This window comes from Centrocercus urophasianus, unplaced genomic scaffold, assembly GCF_019232065.1.
Source record: "Centrocercus urophasianus isolate 14NV4802_14NV808 unplaced genomic scaffold, USGS_Curo_1.0 seq_12, whole genome shotgun sequence".
Lineage (NCBI taxonomy): Eukaryota > Metazoa > Chordata > Aves > Galliformes > Phasianidae > Centrocercus > Centrocercus urophasianus.
In genome coordinates, this window is record NW_024884364.1 from 53,931,595 (window position 1) to 53,956,073 (window position 24,479).

The window sequence follows — 24,479 nt, forward strand, 5'->3', positions numbered from 1 at the left end:
CTGACTCTTCATTAGGATTGCTACTCAGCAGTTAATGACCCACCCTGTGTTATGCTACCGTGAACAAGTGACACCCGCCGACCATGGAGCTGTGGTTGTGGTGGCAACCACTCTGAGACAACCGACGCTCGCTGAACCGTTCAGCAACAATACCCGGAGCCCTTCACACCCCGGAACCTTCCCACTTCCACACGACCACTCAGCACGTCCACGCTCACCCTCCGTTCCCGCCCTGCGCATGCGCACACTCCCTTCCCGCCTGACTCCCACCTCCCCCCACTGACGGGGGGTTTGTGCTCTCGTGAGGAGTCCCTGCGAAATCTCGCGAGAGGTGCGGCAGGAGGCTCCGTGGCGCCTCCCGGAGGTCCCCTTCCCGCGCCGCGGCGATGGCGGCCCCGCTGCTGGCCTCGCCCGGCCGCCGGAGCCGCTTCGAGCAGGAGCAGGACCGGACCGTCCGCGCCCTCATCCGGAGCGTCACCGGCCTCCCCGAGGAGGAGGATGAGGAGGAGCAGGAGGAGGAGTCGGGCGGCGGCCGGTTCCAGACGGCGCTGAATTTCGCCTGGTCCAACTTCAGGTCAGCGCCCGCGGACTGAGGAGCGCCGCTGCACGGCCCCGGGGCTCGTTTGTGGGCTGCGCTATGGGCCGGCTGCGGAGGAGAGCTGAGCCGCCGCTGCGCTGTTCGCGGGAGAAGGTGCCCTTCGGCGGCCTCGCCTCAGCGGGCAGCGTTTTGTTGGTTGCAGGGGAATGAAGAGTAATGGCCGTGCGTGGTGAGCAGGGGAGCGAGCTGCCGGCCTGGAGCGTTGCTGATGCCGAATGTCATCTGAGCTTGTCGTAAACATGGTGTATTTTAACCTGCCTCCCGTACTCCTGCGTTGGCAGCATCCCTTTCATTGTGTTACAGTGCAAGCCAGTTCCTACTGAACGTCCCCACGCTGCTTTTTCAGTTATCACAACCACCGTTTCACTGTCTGCTGCCACTCCTGACATGACCCATTTCCAGTTTCCCTCACCACCAGTTGGCTGCTGCCACTGCTGGGCCATATGTGCTTGCTGAGCTTTATGCAAAAAAAAGCTCCATGCTTTATTGCTATTTAAATCCAGTTTTTAAGTAAGCAGTTGCATTACTGCGTTGCATTGAGTGAGGCAGGGAATCAGCACCTCGTAGGCTCAAATAAGGCTATTTTATACAGAACAGTGAATAGCTGTTGGACAACAGTGTGGAGGCTTGACAAGTTCAGCTTGGATAGATATTCAGGAGGCCACTTGTGTGCATTGGGAATGTGGGAATATGGTGTAACTGCTGTCCCGTTGTGATTTTTTTTATTTACCAGAAGTATTTTGTGTTACATACCACAGTACTACATTTAATCCTTTTGTAGCCACATCAGAAGCATTGCTTGTAACAGTGGTCATGCTGAGGCTAAATGTCGCTCATGGCCCCAGAGTTTCTCAAAACCTCTGATGATTCTTATTAATAACTTTCTTTCTCCTTAATAACTTATCTTTGCCATGGATGGGATTTTTAAATTTTTCTTTCCAGCCATTTTTTTTTTTCTTCTTCTTCTTTTTTTTTTCCCCTAAGTCTTCCAGTTCTTGTGCTTGCCACTGTTTACTGTCATTTCTAGTTGTTCTATCTGGTATTTATTCCAAAGCCTTAGATGCAGCTAAAATCAGGCTAGTAGATCCGTGGTTAACAAAAAGGTTCATCTTCGTTTCCTAAATACAGGCATGTCTTTATTGTTCAATGATGTTATTAAAAAGCATTGCTATTAGGCTTGCAGTTTGATTTTTTTTTAGCTCATTACCTTGACCGTGAGGTGATGGTAGATTGTTTTTTCCAAATTCGCTTGGTTAAACTTGGCTTTTGCCTCTGATTCAGAGGCAATGATTTTCATTTCTTTCTGCAGTCATATGAGTTTAGGCTAGCTTTCAGGCCTGTGTTCTTGGTATCTTGAATCTTGCTCATGTGCTCAGTGCTGTTACATCCCATTTCCTGTTTTTTCTCCCTCTGTTCCTAAATGAGGAATCTTATTTGTGTTTTGATGTCTTCTGCGAAATCTATTGTACCTTTCACAAGTTTGGGGTTTTTTTTATCCCTATACATGCTACTTTTGGTCGTTTATCTTTTTGTTTGTTTGGATGAGATTGTCTTTTCTTTTCAGCACTGTCCTTTGCCATTTACAGAGGAGTTTCATTTAGGTTTACAGACCTTTCCATGTGGGTGTTTGTTTTGCCTGTGCTTGTGGTGCAGGTCCCAGATAATTTGTGTGTTTGACACAGATGACTTTGACAGTAATTTTTTTTTTTATTTCCTTGCTCTGCTTGACTTAACTGATGACATACTTTAATTACTTATTTTGCTGTTACTGCAGTAATTTTCCATTCATCTGGAATTGCTGGTTAAATTTAAGCTGCGTTCCATTTTTCTGTCTTTAAGGCTGATTGCCCTTAATCCTCCTTGAGATAAGAGGCACGGAGATTAAATTTTGTTGATGTTTAATGATGTTGCTGAATTAAGCAGGCTTTGTTAAACAGAAAATAAGATTTAAAAAAAAAAATTGCCATCGTGTAAATTGACTTTATTTTCTTTCTGACGTAAGTTGCCTTATCAAGCATATTCTAATACAGATTTCTTATACAGATTTCACCGTTTTCTTGATGTGAACAGTCATAAAGTAGAGAGGACTATAGAAGGGTGAGTTATGTGTTTATGGATTAATAATGGATTAGTTAATTTTTTTTGAAGCATTACTTGTACTTTTTTTTTTTTTAATTAGAATACATGAAAAATTGATAGTTCATTCTGACCTGGGAAAAGCAGCAAGCTGGAAAAGATTAACAGAAAAATTTCTGAATTCACCACTCCCAAGCATAGAAGAAACAAAAGTACGTATGTTACAGTTTCCTTCTGCTTTTTGCACTCTTTTTGATGCAGTGGGCTTCTACTGTAATGTCATGTTGGAAATTTCAGATGGCTTAGCAGTAGTTTGTGGTTGCTGTTCACATCATGTATTTTTAGAGTTGTATTCTGTAGTTTCCCTATTTGTTTTAGAAGCAGTCTTATTGTCCTTTCAGTGTTCCAGTGTGCTCATTTTCATGACTTACAGAATATATTTTTCACTGCCAAGCAAATGTTTTGTGGTCAGCATTGTACAAATGTAGCTGAACCCTTGTCTAGATGTTGGCTGAGCAGAAATTCTTGCCCTTTGCCCAAATTTTTACCTTAGATAATGAATCTGAACCTTTTGATTTTTATTATTCCCAAATGGAACAGTGATGGATTGTAGCTTTGTTAATGAGACTGCATTTGTGGCTTTGGAGTGGGTTGGGTTTTTTTGGCATTCGATACAGTTTGTATCAAAGCAGTTTAAGATGTGGCCTGAGTGGAAATGGCAAAAATTGTCTCACTTGGGCGTTTTCCATTGTGGTCGTTTATTATGAAATTCACCTTTGAAAACTGGGAATTTCTGCTGTTAGGAGGTTTGAGCTTGCAATTTGAGAGGTGTTGCTCCATATAATGTCATTCTTTAATACAAGGCTCTGTTCGTAGTTGGAGTCAAGTCTCCTTCTCCTTGAACTGCTGTCATATACCTTTCTTTGGACTTTTTTTTTTTTTTTTTTAGCTTTCCTCTACTTTGTGGAAAAAAAATGTGGAGCCCTCAATAGCTTGCACATCTTGAGTTACTGTACTGTGCTCCTTAGGTTTTTTTTAATTACAAACCTTTAACTTATTTTGAGAGTCAAATAAAAACAAAAATCCAAGCAAGCATTCTAAATGTTGCAAGTATCCTAGGACTTTTTACTTTTTTTTTTTTTTTTTTTTAATTGTAACTAGAATAAAGCTGGAGATTTTATGTATCTCATACTTGGAAGTTAAACTGCTTTTAGTTTTCAGCAGTGTCACATAACTGGGAAGGTTGGGTATTTAACAGTTTTGTGTCTTCTAAGCGGAATGCCCGCTCTCATTTGCGGCTCTGTTGACGACCTACCAAAACTCTTTCATTAACCCTTAAGGTCAGTAATGTTCAGTGGGAACATGTTATACTCCATGTACACTAGTTGAGAGTGATGCTGCTCTACAAAGAAATTGAGAATTCTTATTGGAAGTGGGCTTGTATCACATTCCCAATGAGCTTTTCATGTATTTAAGTCCATGCATATGGAATGTGGATAGCAGAATATCCACGTGGCTAGATGTGAGGCGTTCTACTGAAGAACTCTGGAAGGTCAGAATGAGGCCAATGAAAAATCTTGCTTCAGAAAGAAAAAGCTCACTAATGAGAGCAGTGTTTGTCCTCTAAGCAAGTATTAGGAGTTAGGACCGTAACACCAATCTTTGCCAAATACCACTGTTGCTATAATATTCTAGCTTAGTTGAAGGCCTGTTTCAAAAACTGCTTTAGCACAATATCAGAGTTAAAAATGTGTCCTTAACACTTAGTGTAAGTTTTCAGATGAGGGAAGATGATGTGAAGATGATATCTAAATGTAGCAGTTTTAGTGAAATGTTTTTAGCTAACTTTGATTTAGCCTCTACTTGAAATAACAAACCATGGGAGTGTAGGAAATTAGACTTAGATACCTGCAGGGCCTTTTCTTTTGTCCGTGTTGATATAGCTGTGTGCACTTATCTGGCCTCAGCTGACTTCTTACTTTCACAGTAGTTCCGGGTTCCTCTTATCTCTTTTCCATATCACCTGATTAGCTGCTCAGTAAGAGGCAGCTGAGAGTGTTTTCATAGTATTTGCATATTGATCAGCTAGCTGGTGGGCAGAAGAGAGCAGATAGCATTTAATATTGTGTTGCAGATCTTATTTTTTAGTTTGGGACTGAGGTAAGGGAATTAATTGTGAGCGTTCTTAAAGATAATAGGCTGAAGTTGTTTTTAACCAAAATCTTTTCAATCTCTTTTTAATTAGCTTTTTTTCCAATGTGTTTTATAGACAGATACACACTATTCCATACTGTCTCTTCTGTTATGTTTGTCTGATTCTCCATCTAACACCACCTATGTGGAAAAGCCAAGAGAAAAAGAAGCAGGTAAGTTTACAAGATGTTTGTGTTGCTAACAAAAGATGCACTCAGTTAATACAAGCTGATAAGAAGGCTGTTTTTCCTCTCCATTTTATTATCTCCCATCACATCAAGGTGCACTATTGATTGTCTTTTTTACAATGTTTACATTTCAAATAGTCTGCAAATAACCTTTCCTACCTCCTGTTTATGTTGCATTCCATAATTGAGTTCTCCAGCCAGCAAAGTACCTTGGGAGCTCCTACATGCTCAAAGGCAGACAGCTGGTTTCTATCCTCAGTCTCTGTCTTGCACCTTAATAGGATATGTACTGAAACAACTTTGGTAATATAAATTCCTGTGTTCCCAATGTAGTCAAGGAAAGGTAAATACCTTTGAAGGTTCCCAGAGGGAGACCCCAGTTGCCTGCATTCTGAAGTAGGACTATTTCACTCAGTGCCTAAAATGAGGCTTGTGCTTAAGTTTGAGTGGATACCATCCCCCATTTGTTTGCAGTGTTGTATCGTAGACTGAAAGAAGAATATTTCAGACTAACCTAAAGAAAATCTTGCATCTTAAGATTCCTTTTTGAATGATCTCTGCACATTCCCTCGGCGGTGTTTTGAATGCACTTTCAGCCCATTCCAGGAATGTGAATATGAAGAGGTTATCTCAAACAGCTCTAATTACAGTTGAGTAAGCTTCATGTTTAAGATATAATATATTCTAAGTGTGATTTGTTACTTTTAAAATATGACACATCACATCGTGGATATGTGGTGTCTTTAGGAGAGTAAGACAATTCTTGCTTTGTTGTTGTTTATCGTCCACTATGCTTGTGCATATGTAAGTTACACGTTTAGACTGTCTCCACTGAGCTAATGGAGTAGTCACAGTCAGTGATAAGTTGCATTCTTGCATGTTTTTCCAGGACTGAAGGATAGGGTAGTGTAACATTATAGAGATAAATGTGTTGAAAGCACTCCGTGTTGCATATTTTGAGTGTATAAACAATAAAATTGAGAACTCAGAGATAAAGAATATACGTAGTCAATATCACAGTTTGTGTGTCATGTTGAAAGTGTATAACCTTGTTAAAAGAACAGTGGTGTAACCTTAAGTGGATGACTATGTCTTTGCTTTAGATTTAAAGTATAAAGGTAATTTAAGCTCTGGAATTTGTTTTCAAAGGAAATCAGAGTGAAGTGATACTTACTATTTTATTTTATTTATATTTCTCCTAGAAAAGGAAGAAAAATTTGATTGGGGAAAGTATTTGTTGGAAGGAGAAGAAATTTACTTTGGCCCAGGCATAGAGTCACCAGTAAGTAATTTCTTAAAGTAAAAGGAGAGCATATAAACTGTTCTGAAGTACGCTGGAGATCTGGTTAAATTACCCTGACTTGTGTGCTCTGTTTACGTTGATTCTTAAAGGATTCCTTGGCATGCTGTTGCTTTCTTGTCACCACGAGATTCAGGCATACTCAGAGTAGCAGCAATAGAAATGCTTTTGTTCTTCGTTCTGCTCTGACTTAGCCTTGCAACTGAGCTGGCCTCGTCTGCCTGCTACTAATCAAAGCCTCCTTTAGCTCTATAGTTAAACTCTTCCACTCCTTAATTCTGATTCCCCTGAAAGGTTTCAGAGAAAGTAAATTGCTTTTCTTTCACAGCCTGGGTACTCTTTTTGACCTCTTTCCTACTTAATATAGGTATATATAGGTATATATACTATATAACTATAATGTAGGTGTAGTATAAAGGAGTATGTGAAATTCTTAGCATCAGAGTAGAATGTATATGGCAAGAGGAGGTGAGGACTATAGCAGATTTCCAAGCAGGTTGAAATTAATGGAACATAATGTGGCTTTCCCAGATCATCCTAACACGGGTTTCTGAAAGTTACAATCTTGCCAGTATTGTGGCAAGTTTTGGTGGTAAGTAAGAAGCACAGGAAGTTCAGGTCATGCTACCTTTTGAGTCTCAGGAGAATTTCTATCAGTAACTTTGAAAAGCACAGTATCATCATCAGAGCCTTCTCTTGTGACTGGGCATGTGGAATATAGCTTGAAAAATCAATAGCGTGTGTTTTATTCTACAGTGTTCAGTTTTTGAGCAGATAAATACAAATGCTTCTTCCACTTAAAACGTGCAGCTTTAATGTTAATATAATTTAAACTAGTCTCTGTGACAGTTATGTTAGTCTTAACGTTCAGAATTAGCTTTGTAGTCAGAAAGAAAATTGTTACATTCAGTTACAACAAATCAGTAGGAACTGAGTATAGATCTGTCCGTTATGTTGTAATGGAACATGTGGGGTTTTGTTTCCCTTGTTAGGATTGGTCTGGAGAAAGTGAGGAGGAGGATGATACTCAGCCTTTGAGCAGGGAGGACTCGGGTATTCAAGTAGACAGAACACCTTTAGAAGACCAAGATCCAAACAAGAAAGCAGTACCTAATGTTTCCTGGAAAGGTTAGTTTAAGTACTAATGTTTCTAATCTAATCATACGTACTCAGATTTTACAAACAAATACTGCTTTATTATTCTTTAGTGAGACACTGCATTTTAGACCTATAATTCACTTCAGTGTTTACTCGTTTAATTTTTCAACATGGAAAGCTTTATTTAATTTCTGTTGAGGCTGATGGAGAAGGCTTCTGTTTATTTGTGTGGAAATAGGCATAAATACTCAAAGACAGAAATGAAAACTTCCAAAGTAGATGTAGCATGCAGCTTTATGGGTATAAAGTAAATGCTTATTATTAACTATCAGGATGCTAAAATAATATTTAATTGGCAACAGAACTGATTGACTCAGTTCTAGGTATAAAACACTTCTGAAAAATTAGTATTATGTCATTAGAGTACTGGTGGCTTATTTTTGAATACTTTCACAGAATATTAACTATAGCAGTAGATTTTCACATAGAATATTGTTGGATTTATGATATCCTGTATAAGAAGCCTGTAATATTCATAATTTGTATAAGTAGTAGTTATCTACTGAGATCCATTATGGATTTCTTAGTAACCACATTTAAGAAAAAAACACTTTTGTGTAATGTACTGAATGCATAGCAAAAAGGAACAGCGTGATAAAGATGGTGATATTTGGCAGTTTATTTTTGAAGTCTGCTTTGTTTTGTATTGCCAATGGCTTATGGGCTGGGTCAGCCCAGTTCTGTGACTAGTAGGACAGAGGGACCCATGGATCTGTGCCCTGGAGAAAGGAAAAGGATAGAGAGATGGGCCCTAGAACAAAACAGCAACATCGACCTGAGGAGAAACAAACTACTTTGCTAAACAAGATATCAGAATGCAAGATAACACACTATAACACACTATAACACACTGTAATTAGAATTTAAGCTAATAAATCAAATATGAGAGAGAGTGTCCAAAAGCTGAATACCTTACTTTAATGCTGAGATGAGACGAGCAACAGACATGAGCCAGATGATCCATCAGGTGACCTACAAGGGCTTTTGTCTTCTTCCCCTGAGTGGAAATAATAACAGAACAATGAACAGTCTCTGTTGTATGTAGTAGTTCTTCTCTTCATGGACAGATACCTGGACCTGGAGCATTAACTCTTTAACTCCCAGTGCACTACATGATGTTATGATGTGGAATACTGATAACCAAGCATCATAAAACCATGACGTGTATATATCATGTGACAATTGCCTGAAATAAAAATGCATTCTCTGAGGAATAGTTAAAAACTAGGTACATCTCCGAGTCTGTTTTTTAAGACATAGAATCATAGAATTGTGCAGGTTGGAAAAAACCTTAAAGATCATCGAGTCCAACCACAACCTCACCATACTACCCTGACTCTAACAACCCTCCACTAAATCACATCCCTGAGCACCACATCCAAACAGTTTTTAAACACATCCAGGGATGGTGACTCACCCACCTCCCTGGGGAGCCTATTCCAGTGCTTAACAACCCTTTCTGTACAGAAGTGTTTCCTGATATCCAACCTAAACTTACCTGGTGCAACTTGAGGCCATTTCCCTTCATCCTGTCACCAGTGGGAAGAGGCCAGCCCCACTATTGCTATATTACTATTGCTGTAATCACCTTTCAGATACTGGAAGAGAGCAATAGGGTCTCCCCTCAGCCTCCTCTTCCCCACACTAAACAGCCCCAGTTCCTTCAGTCTCTCTTCATAGGGCATATTCTCCAAGCCCTTCACAAGCCTTATTGCCATTCTTTGGACCTGCTCCAGCACCTCAATGTTCTTTCTGTACTGAGTGCCCAAAACTGAACACAGTACTTAGGTGAATACAAATAAGAGGTGAGACATTTCTGTGTGAGTTAATTAATGCACAAGTCACACGATCAAGGTGAAATGTAAGCAGTTGAAAACTGTGATATATATTAAAAGATCTTTGCTTCTGCAGCTGAGCAGATAGGCTTATTAAAAACACATGGAAACGTTATCATAGGCATTTCATGTAGAAATAAATACCTCACCACAGTCGTGTGTTTTTACAGTTGGTGAGCCTGATGCCCGCAGCTGGCTGGAGCAGCATGTCGTTCCTCAGTACTGGACAGGAAGAGCTCCTCGTTTTTCTCATAGTTTGCACTTGCATTCCAACTTAGCTGCAGTCTGGTGAGAAAACAATGTCTCTTGCATCTTCCTTGCTGGCACGTAAAGCTAAATAACGACTTAATTAAGCCTCTTTACTATGAAGTATAAAGCTAATAAAGTTATTGCTTGTGTAACTGTTGCCTCTGATAAAGAATCAAACATTGCAAATACGAATAATCATTGTGTCCTAAAATGTGAAAAATACTGTGGAAGGTTTACAAAGAAGTGTGCATTACTACAGGGAAAAGGTCGTGGTTGCCTGGGGAAGCTTCAGTTTCAGAAGCAAACTTTTGAGATAAAGGGTGAATTTGCTGGTATGAGTTCAGGAAATTGGAACTTTACTTTTAGGCTTAGTTTTTGGAATGGAAAGATTAACTCCATAACTTTTCATACATTGAAAGTGAAATAATTAAAAACAGAAAAAAAAATCTCAAATTCATTACTTATTTCCTACCTAATTGTTTGCCCTGCTGTGTACAACTAGATGATAGTGAATGTTTTCCATAGTATTTTACTTAACAATGTGGGAACAAGCTCTGACTTAAAATGTCTACATGAACATTGTATCTATTCATATACAATTAGAGCAAAACTGAGCCTTAAGAGTATTGCTTCATCCTTTCTTTCAGATTATTGATCTTCGATTTCAGGCCTTAAATTGTTTTCATTTCACATTTTACTAGGGACCACCACTTGTACACCAGTGATCCTTTATATGTACCAGAAGAGAGAACACTAGTCACAGAAACCCAGGTTATAAGGGAAACTCTTTGGTAAGAGCAATATCAAAAAGCTTGCATTTTAAGTCTGTATGTTTTTGTATCCTCATTCAAGGAAATAAGAGATTTACCTTTGAAGTTGTATCTGAAGAAGGAATTATTACAGAGCTTTTAGCTTCCAGTGTTGCTGACAACACAGATGCTGCTAGTTTATATTTAATCATTGAGATTTACAAAGAAAATGTAAAATGCTGCTTGTATGTATTGATTCCTCAAGTCTAACTGTTAAGAAGAACCAAGTTGTTCTTACCTTGCCCTAGAATCTTCTAATATAGTGTCCAATTTTGCGAAGTAGGTTTTGATTCATCCCATGGCTGGAAGATGTCTTGTTTGAAGAGGAACTTTAGGATGTGTTTGCGTAGTGTCAATGTTTTGTTCTTGTTCTAGCAACAGCTTAACAGTATGAATAGCATTACAGTTGATCTTTGAGCACCTTTCATTTGAAAACAGAAACGTAAGCAAGGCAGAGCTGATTCTTTTATTAATGTTGTTGTGAATCCATAAAGGCAAAGAAAAAGCATTAACGTTTGTTTCTTTTCAAGGCTACTTTCAGGAGTGAAAAAGCTCTTTATATTTCAGCTGAATGATGGAAAAGTGGTTGTGCGGAATGATATAATTGTAACTCACTTAACCCATGTAAGTTGTTTCTGAATCTCAGCTGAATGTATCTGTCAGTAGGAAGGTGTAGTTTTTGGGACTAGGAAGTTAACACTGCTTGTGGGAAAGTAACATTTCCGTAATTGTTCTTCATTTAGTCCGAGTGGAATGGGCTTTTCCTCTATGTGATGAAGCAGTAAAGATGGCAGAATTTCATTGCGTGTTAATTCAGATAAATATTTTGTGATTTAATTGTTAGGCTTTCATTAGAAAATATATATATATATATATATATATATACATATATACATATATATCTTTATTCTAGAATTGCCTAAGGTCTGTGTTGGAGCAGATAGCTGCGTATGGTCAAGTTGTGTTTAGACTGCAGAAGTTTATTGATGAGGTGATGGGACACAGCCCAGAAAATGTTTCTACTCCAAAGAAAACCACTGAAGCCCCATTCAGAACATACCAAGCTTTTATGTGGGCCTTATACAAATACTTCATTAGCTTCAAAGAAGAACTTACCGAAATTGAAAAATGCATCATCAACAAAGGTACAGTGCAAGGGAAATTTTATGGGATATTTTACAAGAGGGAGGCACAGAAGGAAATTTTTATGAGGGAAGCATGCAAAATATTATGTGAAGGCATTTTGAAACTGTGAAAGATGCCATTCTTCATTTTAAAACCTCATGAATAGCATTACCAAAATTTGATTTTCTGTTGCGTGTTGCGTTTATACATCTTTTTTTTCCCTCCCCATCTTTTTTTCCCCAGACAAAACAGTCACACTTTCGATAGTGATAGATAAGCTGTCTCCCCGCCTGGCACAGCTGAAGGTACTTCACAAGGTTTTTAGCACAGGAGTAGCAGAAGTGCCACCTGACACCAGGAATGTTGTACGAGCATCTCATCTGCTTAATACTCTTTACAAAGCTATTCTGGAATATGACAGCGTTGGAGAAGCATCTGAGCAAACGGTAGGCAAAAATCATTCATCCTGAATGAAATCACACTCTAGAATATTTGGTAAAGCAGGTTTCACTCTGCTGACTGAGTACATTGTCCTTCAGCAACTGGGGACAAATCTGGTAGCCAAAATGAAGTACTGTTTTCTGATGAGAGTTCACTCAAACTACATACAAGATTAATGAGGAGATGAGCATTAGTGAAAATGTATAGATGTCACTGTGTCCATTATAAAACCACAGTGTGTTACAACTATCAGTTATCATTTAAGGAATGTCAGAGTGAGAGTAATGAAAGGTGCTGTTTGGGTCTGTTTGCAATGACAAAAGTAATAAGGGGGAACTTGCACAATGCACGTCTCCATTTATAGTGCTAGGCCTGTATTTTTAGTTGAATATTTGATCTTTAAAAATCGTTAAGTATAGTTAAGTATATCTTATAAACTTACTGTCATACAATTAATGGGTTAGACTTTGCCATGTTGCTTTTAATATTTACTGGAAAAATGTTCAGCTTTTTTTTTTTTTTTTTTTCTTTCTTTAAATTCAGGTGTCTCTTCTGTTCTCTCTCTGGGTTGAGACTGTGAGGCCATACTTACAGACAGTGGATGAGTGGATTGTCCACGGCAATTTGTTTGATCCTGCAAAGGAATTCATCATTCAGAGGTAGGGCTGCTGATGTTGGACGCTCATAGTTTGAAAGAACTTCTTGATTGTTCTGAAAGAAAGGCAACGTATAGAAGAAAGATGATGATAAAGGGCCACGAAGATGGTGAAGGGCCATGAAGATGGTGAAGGGCCTGGAGCATCTCTCCTGTGAGGAAAGGCTGAGTGAACTGGGTCTGTTCAGCCTTGAGAAAAGAAGACTGAGAGGGGACCTGATCCAGGTCTATAAATATCTAAGGTGTGGGGGGCAGAATGGCGAGGCCAGACTCTTTTCAGTGGTGAGTGGAGACAGGACAAGGGGAAACGGCTGGAAACTGCAGCATAGGAAGTTCCGCACAAATGTGCGCAAGAACTTCTTTACAGTGAGGTGACGGAGCACTGGAACAGGCTGCCCAGGGAGGTGGTGGAGTCTCCTTCTCTGGAGATGTTCAAGACCTGCCAGGATGCCTACCTGTGCGACCTGCTGTAGGGAACCTGCTTTGGCAGGGGGGTTGGACTCGATGATCTCTGGAGGTCCCTTCCAACCCATACAGTTCTGTGATTCTGTGATAAACCTTCTTGTAAAGAAGTTTCATCTTTTAAAAAGGAAAATATTCAACGCCTTCTTTTGTTTTTTTTCTTCTTTTTTGTCTTTTCTGCAGGAACAAAAACGTTCCAGTTAATCACAGAGATTTTTGGTATGCTACCTACACATTATATAGCGTGTCAGAAAAAACAGAGAATGAAGAGAAGATGAGTGATAATGCCAGTGCCAGTTCTGGCAGTGATCAGGCCCCTTCAAGCAGGCAGCACACTATGGTCTCTTTTCTGAAACCTGTGCTAAAGCAAATCATCATGGCTGGAAAATCCATGCAGCTGTTGAAGAATCTTCAATGCAAAGATGGCTCTCCACAGCAGGCCGCATCCAGGGGTGAGCTGTCGGTTGGTGGGGTATCAATCCATAGGGTAACTAACAGCATGGGAATATTTTATATAATGGTGTTTCTGTGGTTATGGAACAACTTCACTGTCCTCGTTATATGTCAGTATCGTGGTTTGTAACTCCAGATCTGATTGAAAACTTACTCTTCCAATGCAGTCAAGTGAGAAAAACAAAGCAAACAATGAGCAGTGATCAAGTACTCCCTTCAGATCTTACTGCTTCAAACTTTCATAAGCTTGTTTTCAGAACATTTCATTTGTTATTAGACAAACATGGTAAACAGTAAAACTGTGTTTTGGTCTAATAAATAGTTGTTTTTCAGTAGTTGAGTAATTTTGAGGTGACATATGGTACTTCAACAAAAAAAAGTTTATTAATAACTAGATGAAACTTATGCTGACATTTTTATGGGTATCTGTAGCCAGGTTACTTTTTTCAATGATTGTAAAACATAGTGTAGCAGGTAATCAGTGTTGGTTGTTTATTTTTTTTTTTGTTTGTTTTTGTTTGTTTGTTTTTTGAATGAATTATGTTGGTATCTCTATAGGCTTCTTTCCCTCTGTGACATGGTTGTTTTAGGTGCTGAGAATTGCCTTTATGAGAAAGAAGTTCTCTTATAGTCTCTAATTAGCAACGTGTTGAACCAAATGCCCGACTTGAAGCATTGGACTAGCCCCACTGATTTAGCAGTATTTAGTTCTAAGTACTTACTTGAGAAGTAGCCTACATTTTGTTTAAAATGTATCAAGTGTATGCTAGATTCTGCAGTTGGTCTTGTAGTTCAGGCAGTATTTTCTCTTAGAATGAAATCTTACCATGAAACACGTTGCCCAGTTTAGATGCTGAAAGAAAGAGTTTGTATACGCTGTTCCTGGAATCCGTGCAGTCTCGCCTGAGGCACGGGGAAGAATCTGTTCCAGATATTATTACAGAGCAGCAGGCCACCAAGCAGAGCCTAATAAAGATGCAGTCTATAGCAGAAAGGCACTTGGAACTGGATGATGTCCATGACCCGCTGCTGGCTATTAATTTCGCCAGGTAAGTAAATACCCACTAGATGAATGGTCTTCCTGCTGTGTTGTTGAGAGCAATATTCTGCTCAGTGACATCTGGTAAAGCAAATTTTTATTGCTGCTGCAGTAAACAAGCAAACAGAATAAAGAGGAACACCAATAATCAGTGGCAGAATCTCAATGAATACTACCCTTCTGCTTTGTTAGAGAAAAACAAATCAGTGAGGAATCGGCTGCTTATATCAGTGTAGTAAATAGATGCAGCCTTTCTCATGACCTTTTTTGCACATTAATAAGTGTTCAAGTAATGAATGCTGTGGTAAAATCTAAATTGTAAATGTGTTTGCTTGGAATTTGTGTGCAATATACAGGTTTTTGATATGCAATATGAGGTTTTTTGCAATATGAGGTTTTTCCTAAATACTATTTGGCAATTTCTGTGTTTTCAGTTCAGACTTCAGAGTAAGTTGTTTTAAAGAAGTCATAATTATTGATAGATAAAACTATCACTTCTCTCATTTGTTGGTACTATTTGTTTAAGTTAGATAGTAAGTTAATTCAGTGTCTGACTCATCCAGTCTATCAAGGCGATATCTGCAGTGGACCAGGCTTCTTACACTGGATTCAACTACCGAGCAGCTTTTCAAACATCATTATAATAAGTTGACCTTTTCTGACGCAGTAATAATTAACAAATGTAGGTTGCCTGCAAATAATACAGGTATCTTATACTCAAGGTGCCTCAAACAAACTTTATTCTTTTCCCGAATTGTTGGCTTAAAAAAAAAAAAAATAAAATTCCTTACTGGGAAGTTCATCTGGCTACTGTGTGTGCGTAACAGTAACATAGTTTTAAAAGTTCCAATGAGAAAGGGTTTATTAAGCTGGATAGTGTTCAAACTTGAGGTTGTTCTTTGGAATTACTCCTTTAGCAGTGATTACAGTATGCCATCCTTTTCAGTATTCTTATGCCTGGTCACTATATTAGGTGAAACTAAACTAATATATTAATGGTTGCAACTGTAATATTATATAATTCTGTGTTACATAGTAATAATATAACTTTTAATGTAACAGTTACAATTAATAGCTGCAAACAGCTTTTATTCTGCAATCCTGTTTTTTGAGTAGAGGTTCCAATTTGGATTAAAATTTTCTAAGGTATGACATTTTTCTTTTGTAATTTGCACAATATACATGTATTCTAACCTAAGTATTTTTATTATATTTAATTTTTAAGATTATATTTGGAGCAGAGTGACTTTCATGAGAAGTTTACTGGTGGGGATGTTTGTGTGGATAGATCCTCAGAATCGGTCACCTGCCAGACTTTTGAACTGACACTGAGGTCTTGCCTTTATCCTCACATAGACAAGCAATACTTGGAGTGCTGTGGTAATCTAATGCAAACTTTAAAGAAGGATTATAGGTAAGAAAGTAATGTGTTTAGCATTTCTAATTATCAATGTTATACTATATAAGTAAAAGCAGGAATTTTCTTTAAAAAAAACAAATGTGAATTAAAGGCCTTTCTGTACTAATTCAATCATCAAGGAAATACTTAACTAAAAAGAGGAGGTCTAAGAAGGTCACGATGAAACTTTGGTCTATCTACTTTAAACCCACAGCAAATACATTGTTGAACACCCACTGAAGAAAAACAGGGAAATTCTTTTGGACGGTATTTTTAGTAGCCTTGTCATTTGAAACTGAAAGATGAATTTTAGGAGGCCAGAATGTATTTATATAGTCTGAAATTTGGTTTTGTTGATATAAAAATTTATACTACGTGAAACACTGTTATGCAGTATTTTTATACAACATGAAGTAAAATGGCCTATTCCTGTTTGGTGGTCAGAAGAGGTCATGCTTTTAAGCTACCTTAAGTACTTAAAGTATTTTTGTAGTTGTATTTTGAAAGAAATGCAGAGGTACTGTTCTTCCTATGCTTTGCGAAGGAAGAATCACTATCATCACCTTCTGGAACTGCATTTTGAAGTCCTTTCTTACACAGAACTCTCTTAAGTTGTGTTCAGAAAGGACAGCAGTGCCAAACTCACAGCCATTTTGGAGAATTGTCTGGCCTGTAAGAAGGCTGAATGCCGAGATCACGTCTGTTGAAGACAGCATGCCCTTCAAGCTGACAGGAAAAAATGAGTTGATTATTTTGTTTTATTTGAACATGTTTGGAGGTTTTCTTGAGCAGTGGATTTCATTACATTTCTGTTCAGTATGTATAATGAAGAGTTGTTAAGGTTTGGTTGCACCTGTATGATGAACACTTACATAATGTTCTATATTTTTTTTTTCCTTCTTTAGGCTTGTAGAATATTTGCAAGCTATGAGAAACTTTTTCTTACTTGAAGCTGGAGATACTATGTATGATTTCTATACATCCATTTTTGACAAAATTAGAGAAAAGGAAGCTTGGCAGAATGTTGCCTTCTTAAATGTTCAGCTTCAAGAAGCAGTAGGGCAGCGCTATCCAGAGGACAGCTCAAGGTAAATGCAAAATCCTGTAAAATAGACTTCAGTTGCATTTTCTTTCACATCTGCCTATATTAGTACATTTCACTGGCATAGTTCAATACTAATTAATGCACATTCATTGCAAGAATCTGTTTCAGTGAAGCTTTGAGCTGTTGTTCCCTTTTCAACACAGCTCTATCAGATTAAATTAGGCAATGTTTAAGACAGTGAAAAAAAAATCTCTAATGCAAGTAGCCACTAATTTAGAATTAGATCGCCACCAATAAAATCACTTCTTTCCTTGTGAAGGTTGTCTATATCATTTGAAAGTGTTGATACAGCAAAGAAGAAACTGCCTGTCCACACCCTAGATGGCTTGACATTAAGTTATAAGGTAGGGTATAGTAACTTTAATATTGCTGCTGGTTTTTATTCTAGAATAGATCTGGAGTGTTGTATTAATGTGACTTACCTTTTCTGTCTCTGTCTTATCCTCTGCTGTTCTTAGGTTCCTTGGCCTGTGGACATAGTTATAAGCCTAGAGTGCCAAAAGATTTACAACCAAGTTTTTCTGCTCTTATTACAAATAAAGTGGGCCAAGTATAGTCTAGATGTTCTAAGATTTGACGGTAAGAAGCTGTTCGAATAAGAGACTCTAAAAACTTGTTCTGGGGGGTCTAAGGATATAAGTGGTCTGCTGCTTTCTGAAGTGAGCATTTGATTAAATCTGTAAAATATTAATCTCTTTTAGCTTCACAATTCAGATATATTAAATAGGACATGCTTTTTACATCTCCTCAGCCTCATAAACAATGTTATTCCTGCATTCTTGTTGCCACTTTGATTCAGGTCTAGTTGGTTTATGTATGATCTTCCTACCTTGCTGTTGTAGGAAGATCTGTCCTCTACTCATAGCCCAAGCTTTTTGTGAGTAATATCTTGCAAGCAAGTTTAGAAAACAAGATGAAAAAAATACTGAAATTGAGATTGAAACAGTAAACTCGATAAGAATACGTACTTTAAGCTACAATTTAATAATTTGATGTTTGTAGAAAGAGATCTGCTGGTGAGGTCTTAATCTTCACTGTCATAATGCTTTTCCTTTCGTATATGAAGTTGATATGTGATTCATGTCCTGGAAAGTCAAATTAGAAAGTTTGGTGCTTCATCTGTGTTTTGTACATCAGCTAAATTCTGTTCCTAAAAGTATGTGATTTTCCATTGTTAAAACTTTACAGATAAGGTTTTAAGTATTTCCCCCTTTGTGGAGATAGTATGCACTTTATTTATTTATTGTCTTTGTACATAATTAACTTTTAAATAGCATTTCCTGTTCTAATATTTATCAAATTATATTATATACATATTTTCAAAATACAATATATTGCTGCTATATTTTAATAAAACTCCTGAATTGCAAGAAAAATCTTATAGCAGCATATCTTGCATAGTAATGAGAAATAAATCAATTTTAAGTAACATTTTAGCTACAGTTTGTTTTCATAAAGGTTTTAATATGTTTTATTTTTAGAACTAGTCTGTGCTGCAGAAAACTCACAGGTTAAAGAGGGAACTTTATTAGAACACAGAACACTTCCTCGATTTGGACCACAAACAGAAAGTATAAAACAACAAATACATCGCATGTTCCTCTTAAGAGTGAAACTTATGCATTTTGTTAACAGCCTGCACAACTACATCATGACTCGGGTTTGTCTTATGTCATAATTTCATCTATGCTAAGAACTTGTAAAATGCAGTGTTATTTTTTATTTAAAACTATCCAGACCAAAGAGATATAAGTTAATAAAGCAAAATCCTTTTCTACTGTCTGTTCTGCAAGGTGATTTTAATCTAAAATTTAAGCTAGAAAATCTTTCAGCTTTCACTTAGGCAGTTAAAATCAATTCTAAAAATGCTTCACAAGCTCTGTATGCAGACTGATCTTTGGATATTATTTTTTCATATATTTTTTTTTTCTTTTTGTCTGTTTGTACCAGAGCTGTGTGTGCAGTGCATGCCAAAATAGGTTTCTTTAAGCTGTTAACAATCTCTCAAGAGCTATTATGGTCATAAAAGTGTTGCTGCAGATGTTTTTTGTAATTGGATTCTTCTAAAAGAATCTCTGCCAGGCAGATCCAAAATTATTACTTCTCAAAAATAAAGGTAACATCTGGAAGGTTCATATCTACTCAATTGCTGTTTTTTGGCCTTTAATGAAATAATACAGTCCAAGTTGATTCCTCCAGAGCTAATATCTGTCTGTGTGTAGTGATAATGTTCCGACTTGTGCAAAGTATACAAAATGTCACTGAGTTATGAGATGAGTTCAGAGTTTTTACTTTATAGTAGCTGGGAGGCTGAGCCTCCAGGTTGAGACTGGAAAGGGAAGAGTGAATGTATCAGGCAATTATTGGCTCTCAAAAAGGAAGTCTTGGAAATGAGTCACAAGGATTTGTGTGCAACATAGAATTTAAATAACTGTGGTTTTCTCTTTAAGATTCTTCACAGTACTGGCTTGGAATTTCAGCACCAGGTAGAAGAAGCTAAAGATTTAGATCAATTAATAAAGATTCATTACAGATATCTATCTACAATCCATGATCGCTGCTTACTAAGAGAAAAGGTGGGTAAAAAATGGAGTATCTGATGTACTGAGTTCAGCAGGACATGAAAATAGTTTAGTATTAGTGATGCTGTGCCTATTTTGCAGTTCATATATGCATTGTAATAAATAGATTCTCTTGAGGAAGTGGTAACTTGTTTAGGATTAACACTGATATTGTTTCCCTTGCAAGTCTCAGCTTTCTGTAAAGGAGAGAAAATAAAATTAAATTATCTACACTGGAGTTCACATACGTTTGTTTTTTAGAGATGCTGGGATTTGAACTAACAGGCTTGGAAATGTAATGAGGATTGTTCATGCTAGTGTAGTAGGAAATGGAGACATGTCTGTTGTCACAGTCGCCTGTCTCATATACTGTCTGGACTAATCCTCGTTGAAATAATCATGAAATGAATGAAGGCAAATACAAAGCATATCTTAACTGGGCAGACTTGTATTACGCCTTGGAGATCATTTTTACAGATAAGATTGGAAGGCGTAGGATATGTTTGTGTCCTTAATAATGAAAATGATTTTTCCCTTCATTAACAATTACCTTCTGATTGTTACTCCTTTTGTTTTGTTACTTTAGGTGAGCTTTGTCAAAGAAGCTATAATGAAAGTTTTAAATTTAGTGCTGATGTTTGCAGACCGTTGGCAGGCGGGTCTGGGGGCTTGGAAGTAAGTATACGTACCTAAAATAAAACCCAGTCGTGATTTCACAGCTCAGAAACGTGCTTTTGAGATGTTTAATGGTAGATGCCAGAAGCTAATCACTATTTCTTAATAGAAGTGAAATTTATCTTAGAACATAACAAGTATCATGTGCTTCTGTGAGTGTGTATTTGGTATTTTCTGATTGCAAGTATGGTTCGTGTGTATCTTTAAAGTATCTGAAAAGGTTGTACAGCATAGCAACAAAGAGAGGTTTTCATCCATATTTGTTCGCAGTGATAAAATGGGATGTTCATAGGTTTTGTTTATGATCTTGTTTTCTTGTTGTGGTTTAAAGTCATAGGCAGCCAGCTGCTGACATTTTTTTGGCTCACGAAAAGCGAGATTGTTTTGCATGACTTTCATTCTAGAAGGCAGTACATTTTTGTCTTTCTTAAAAATAAATGTAGGTTAAAAATAAGTGTAGGTAAATCTAAATCCAATTATTTTTCTCACTAGACTGTCCACATTATAAAACCTTTGTCAAAATTTCAAGGCCAAAATGTGGAGATGTTGAAGTCTATGAAAGTTGACTTTGGAGCGAAGATTTTCATGTAGAAACTAGGTGATCTCCAGAGGTCCTTTCCTGCCCCTACAATTGTGTGTTGTTCTGTGATTCTGTAATAAGAAACAGTGTGGGTGATCGGGGCCCTGTTTAACTTGCTATGTGTCCTTGTTTTATTTGGAAGTGTAAGTTTGGCCCAAAGAGCTCCAAAGCACTTGGGACCAGGAATGCCTGTCTTGAAATTCCTGAAAACTGTTCAGATTACCTCAGAACAGTAGTTCTCATCAGCTGAAACCACAAAGTTCCTCCTAGTAACTGCAAATACTTACAAGGGGATGACAAAACCACTAGTAATGCCACTCTGATAGTGTTCAGGCACTCTAGTCTAAATTGGCCACAGTTTAGATTCTAGAGTGGTATACTCAAATATAACTGAAATATTTTAAGTTCAAGATGGAATGCAGTGCGAAAAACATGTTGGTTGTTCACTGTGAAATTTTGCTTATATTTTGAAGGTAACTTCAAAATATAAGTAAGGTTGACTGACTGGTAAGTGTACCTCCCTTATATTTCTTTGTAGGATGGAATCCATAGAGAAAATGGAATCTGATTTTAAAAACTGCCACATGTTTCTTGTAACTGTCCTCAACAAAGCTGTCTGCCGAGGCTCTTTTCCTCACTGTAAGTACATGATGCTTTTCATATACCTGCACTCGTCACACAAAATGTATTTAAGTTTTAATCTATTTGTCAGTACAGAATAAAGAATCTAATTTGTGAAAATAATAAATGAAGCATTCAGAGAAACATAAAGCCTTACTTCTGAATAAGTTGAATTAATTAATTTTAGAATATATGTACCCTAATTTAATTTTCATGGCAACTATCTTCAGTTTACCTGTTTGCTTGAAGAGAAGATCACAGAATCACAGAATGGCTTGGGTTGGAAGGGACCCAAGGGTCATCAAGTTCCAAACCCCCTGCCACAGGCAGGGCCACCAACCTCCAGATCTGGCATTAGACCAGGCTGCCCAAGGCCCCATCTTGAACGCCTCCAGGGATGCGACATCCACAGCCTCTCTGGGCAGCCTGTGCCAGCACCTCATTAGTCTCTGTGTAAAGAACTTCCTCCTAACATCCAATCTGAACCTTCCCTCCTTGAGCTTAAAACCATTCCTCCTTGTCCTATCACTGTCCACCCTTGTAAAAAGTTGATTCCCCTCCTGTTTATAATCCCCTTTTAAATACTGAAAGTGTGCAGTTGAGGTCTCCTTGCAGCCTTCTCATCTCTAGGCTGAACAAGCCCAGCTCCCTCAGCCTGTATCCCTTGTCTGATACAGCCAAAGCAGTCTTCTGAATAGGTAATTAAAACAAAGACCTGAAGAGCGTATACAAGCATTTTTGATGTTGCTAGGTGACAGCTGGGGAATAGCTTGAACAAATAACATTTTAATATTTTGATGCCTTAGCTGCAGCTGGCCCTATGCTCTTGACTGCCTGCTGGAGGTTACTCAGTACCAGAAACAGCAGAAGAGGATATCTGTGTTTCTACTTGCAGCCTGATACTGGCATAAATGGGTTGTCAATGCCAGTTAGAGCTAGGGTGTGACTTCTGAATGGAATTAGCTGGGATGCTTTGGATTAGCTTTAGATGCACATTCATCTGTTTTTCCTCTGAGATCAGCCTTTTCCAATAGGGAAAGGAGATGGGCTTCTAAAAGAGGGTTATATCTTACTGCTGCTCTTCAGCCAACAAGAGGTTGTCTGCAAGAACTGTCAGTGAGAATGGCTAACTGCACATAATTCCCCTCAACTTTTGTCACTTTTATCCAGTTTTCTGTTTGCTGCCATTTGCTGCCATTAGTCTTTCAAACAAAGGATCTTACTTCTTGCCAGTTCTTATCAGTTAATCATCACTAAGAAATGTCAGAAATTCATAACATTTAAAATGTTTTAGCATCCTAAATCCTGAAGTGTTAACATTTAAAAAATAAACTAGTATTTTCCATTTAAACTATGAAATTGAATATTACAGTGAATGTTTGCAGACTGATCTAAGTGCAGATACTCACTTTTTAAAATGGTTTGATTCACAGTGGAATCTTTAGCTCTGTCACTGATGGCTGGCATGGAACAGAGCTAGTGCCTGAATCTGCTGAGCTGCAGAACAACTGAAAGCAGCATTTATGTTGAATGTCCTTTGTTAACTGTAAGCATTTTACATTCCATTTTGAAACGTATATAGTTAAATTATACTGATGGTTTGGGGTTGTGTAAAGTATTTTCAAATGTAAATAATGTACAGGTATTTAAGTGTATTGGTTGTGGCTGTATTGTTCTCTGTATGTATATGCTTTAACATGAAAAAATGTGCATTGTAAAATGCATCCTGCTTGAACAATCTTGCCTGAAATATATGAAGTGTATTTTGTGCTGTATAAATATTTTGGTTTTATTATTATTATGAATAATTGCTGATTTATTGTTTCCATTAATTTTGCAGCTGTGACTAGGTCACAGGGCACTGTGCAGTGGTGTGACTCAGTTCTTATTATTCAAAAGGTTGGTTGAGTTCATTTTGGGGGAAAAAAAAAAAAAAGAAGCTAAGAGCCATTTATCTTGTTTGTTTAATGGCTCTGAAGCACTCTTTGGGAACAGTTATGACTGTTACAATAACCTGATATTAAAAAAACACCAACATTAACTTAATTGGATTGTTGCAGGCCATAAAGTACTGATATTTTTTGATGTTAAATGATGAAAGCATACTCATTTTGGTGGTAAAGTTGGCAGTTTAAGCATGATGAAGATGACAGTGTGAAATACATTGCTTTTACCTGTTGGATTGCTGAGATGTTTCAGAAGTCATCAGATACAAGTTGATCATTCTCCTTCAAAGCTTTTTGCAAACAAAACATTTAATTCATTTAATAGTTCATTTAGTTCATTTAATAGTTAATTTCTTGTAAAGAGGTAGATCATAATACAGAAAGGGCACATTTTTAGAGAGGTGGATGTAGGGCTTGTTCTACAACCCTGCTACATCCCCGTAATTTTGTCATTCTGACATGAGTACACCTACAATTAAAGGAAGAAAATTGCAGCCATTTGCCTTTTTACTTGAGTAAATAAAAGATTAAATAATTGGAATTAGACCATTGTGTGTGAGTTTCTGCTTGACTCTCAGTGGTAACTTACTAAAGTTAGAGGGGTGTTTCTGCTATGTAAGTGCAGTATATTAATAATAGCTGTGGAACAGTGGCTCACGTTATAAAGCTGTTTTTGGAGCTGTGAATTTGCTGCATTACTTTACACGTATAAATATTGCTGGTTTGTGTAAAAAAAGAGATCTCAACGGGTTACTGCAAAGTTATGGCTTTTTTTTTTTTTTTTTTTTTTTTGAGTCTTTTTTGTTTAAATGAAGTCCTTCAGTTTTGGTGTGTATGCCTTGTGATGCTGCCAAGACCTTTCATCGGCCTCCTAGCAGTGGCTAAGTAAAGATTTATCTATTCAGAAAAGTGGTTTTTGGTGAGGTTTTGGGTATTTCAGCTATTTGCTCAAATTTCAGATTTAAAAAAAAAAAAGTCTAGCATTTTCTGATCTCTTTAGAGAGAAGTGCT

General features: G+C 37.6%; 1 protein-coding gene across 1 annotated transcript; it reads left to right on the forward strand.

Annotated features, from left to right (window-relative positions):
- Positions 1 to 386: 386 nt before the first annotated feature.
- On the forward strand, positions 387 to 24,014 carry TUBGCP5 (tubulin gamma complex associated protein 5). Its single transcript, XM_042810017.1, has 24 exons — positions 387 to 574; positions 2,642 to 2,695; positions 2,778 to 2,886; positions 4,944 to 5,040; positions 5,594 to 5,704; positions 6,258 to 6,337; positions 7,348 to 7,483; positions 9,519 to 9,636; positions 10,299 to 10,388; positions 10,937 to 11,030; positions 11,320 to 11,551; positions 11,775 to 11,977; positions 12,516 to 12,631; positions 13,273 to 13,541; positions 14,393 to 14,591; positions 15,807 to 15,995; positions 16,886 to 17,068; positions 17,345 to 17,429; positions 17,544 to 17,664; positions 18,567 to 18,745; positions 19,536 to 19,661; positions 20,233 to 20,321; positions 21,440 to 21,540; positions 22,956 to 24,014. Exons 1-24 carry the CDS (start codon positions 387 to 389, stop codon positions 23,000 to 23,002), a joined length of 3,216 nt encoding a protein of 1,071 aa, XP_042665951.1. The 3' UTR covers positions 23,003 to 24,014.
- The last annotated feature ends 465 nt before the right edge of the window (positions 24,015 to 24,479 follow it).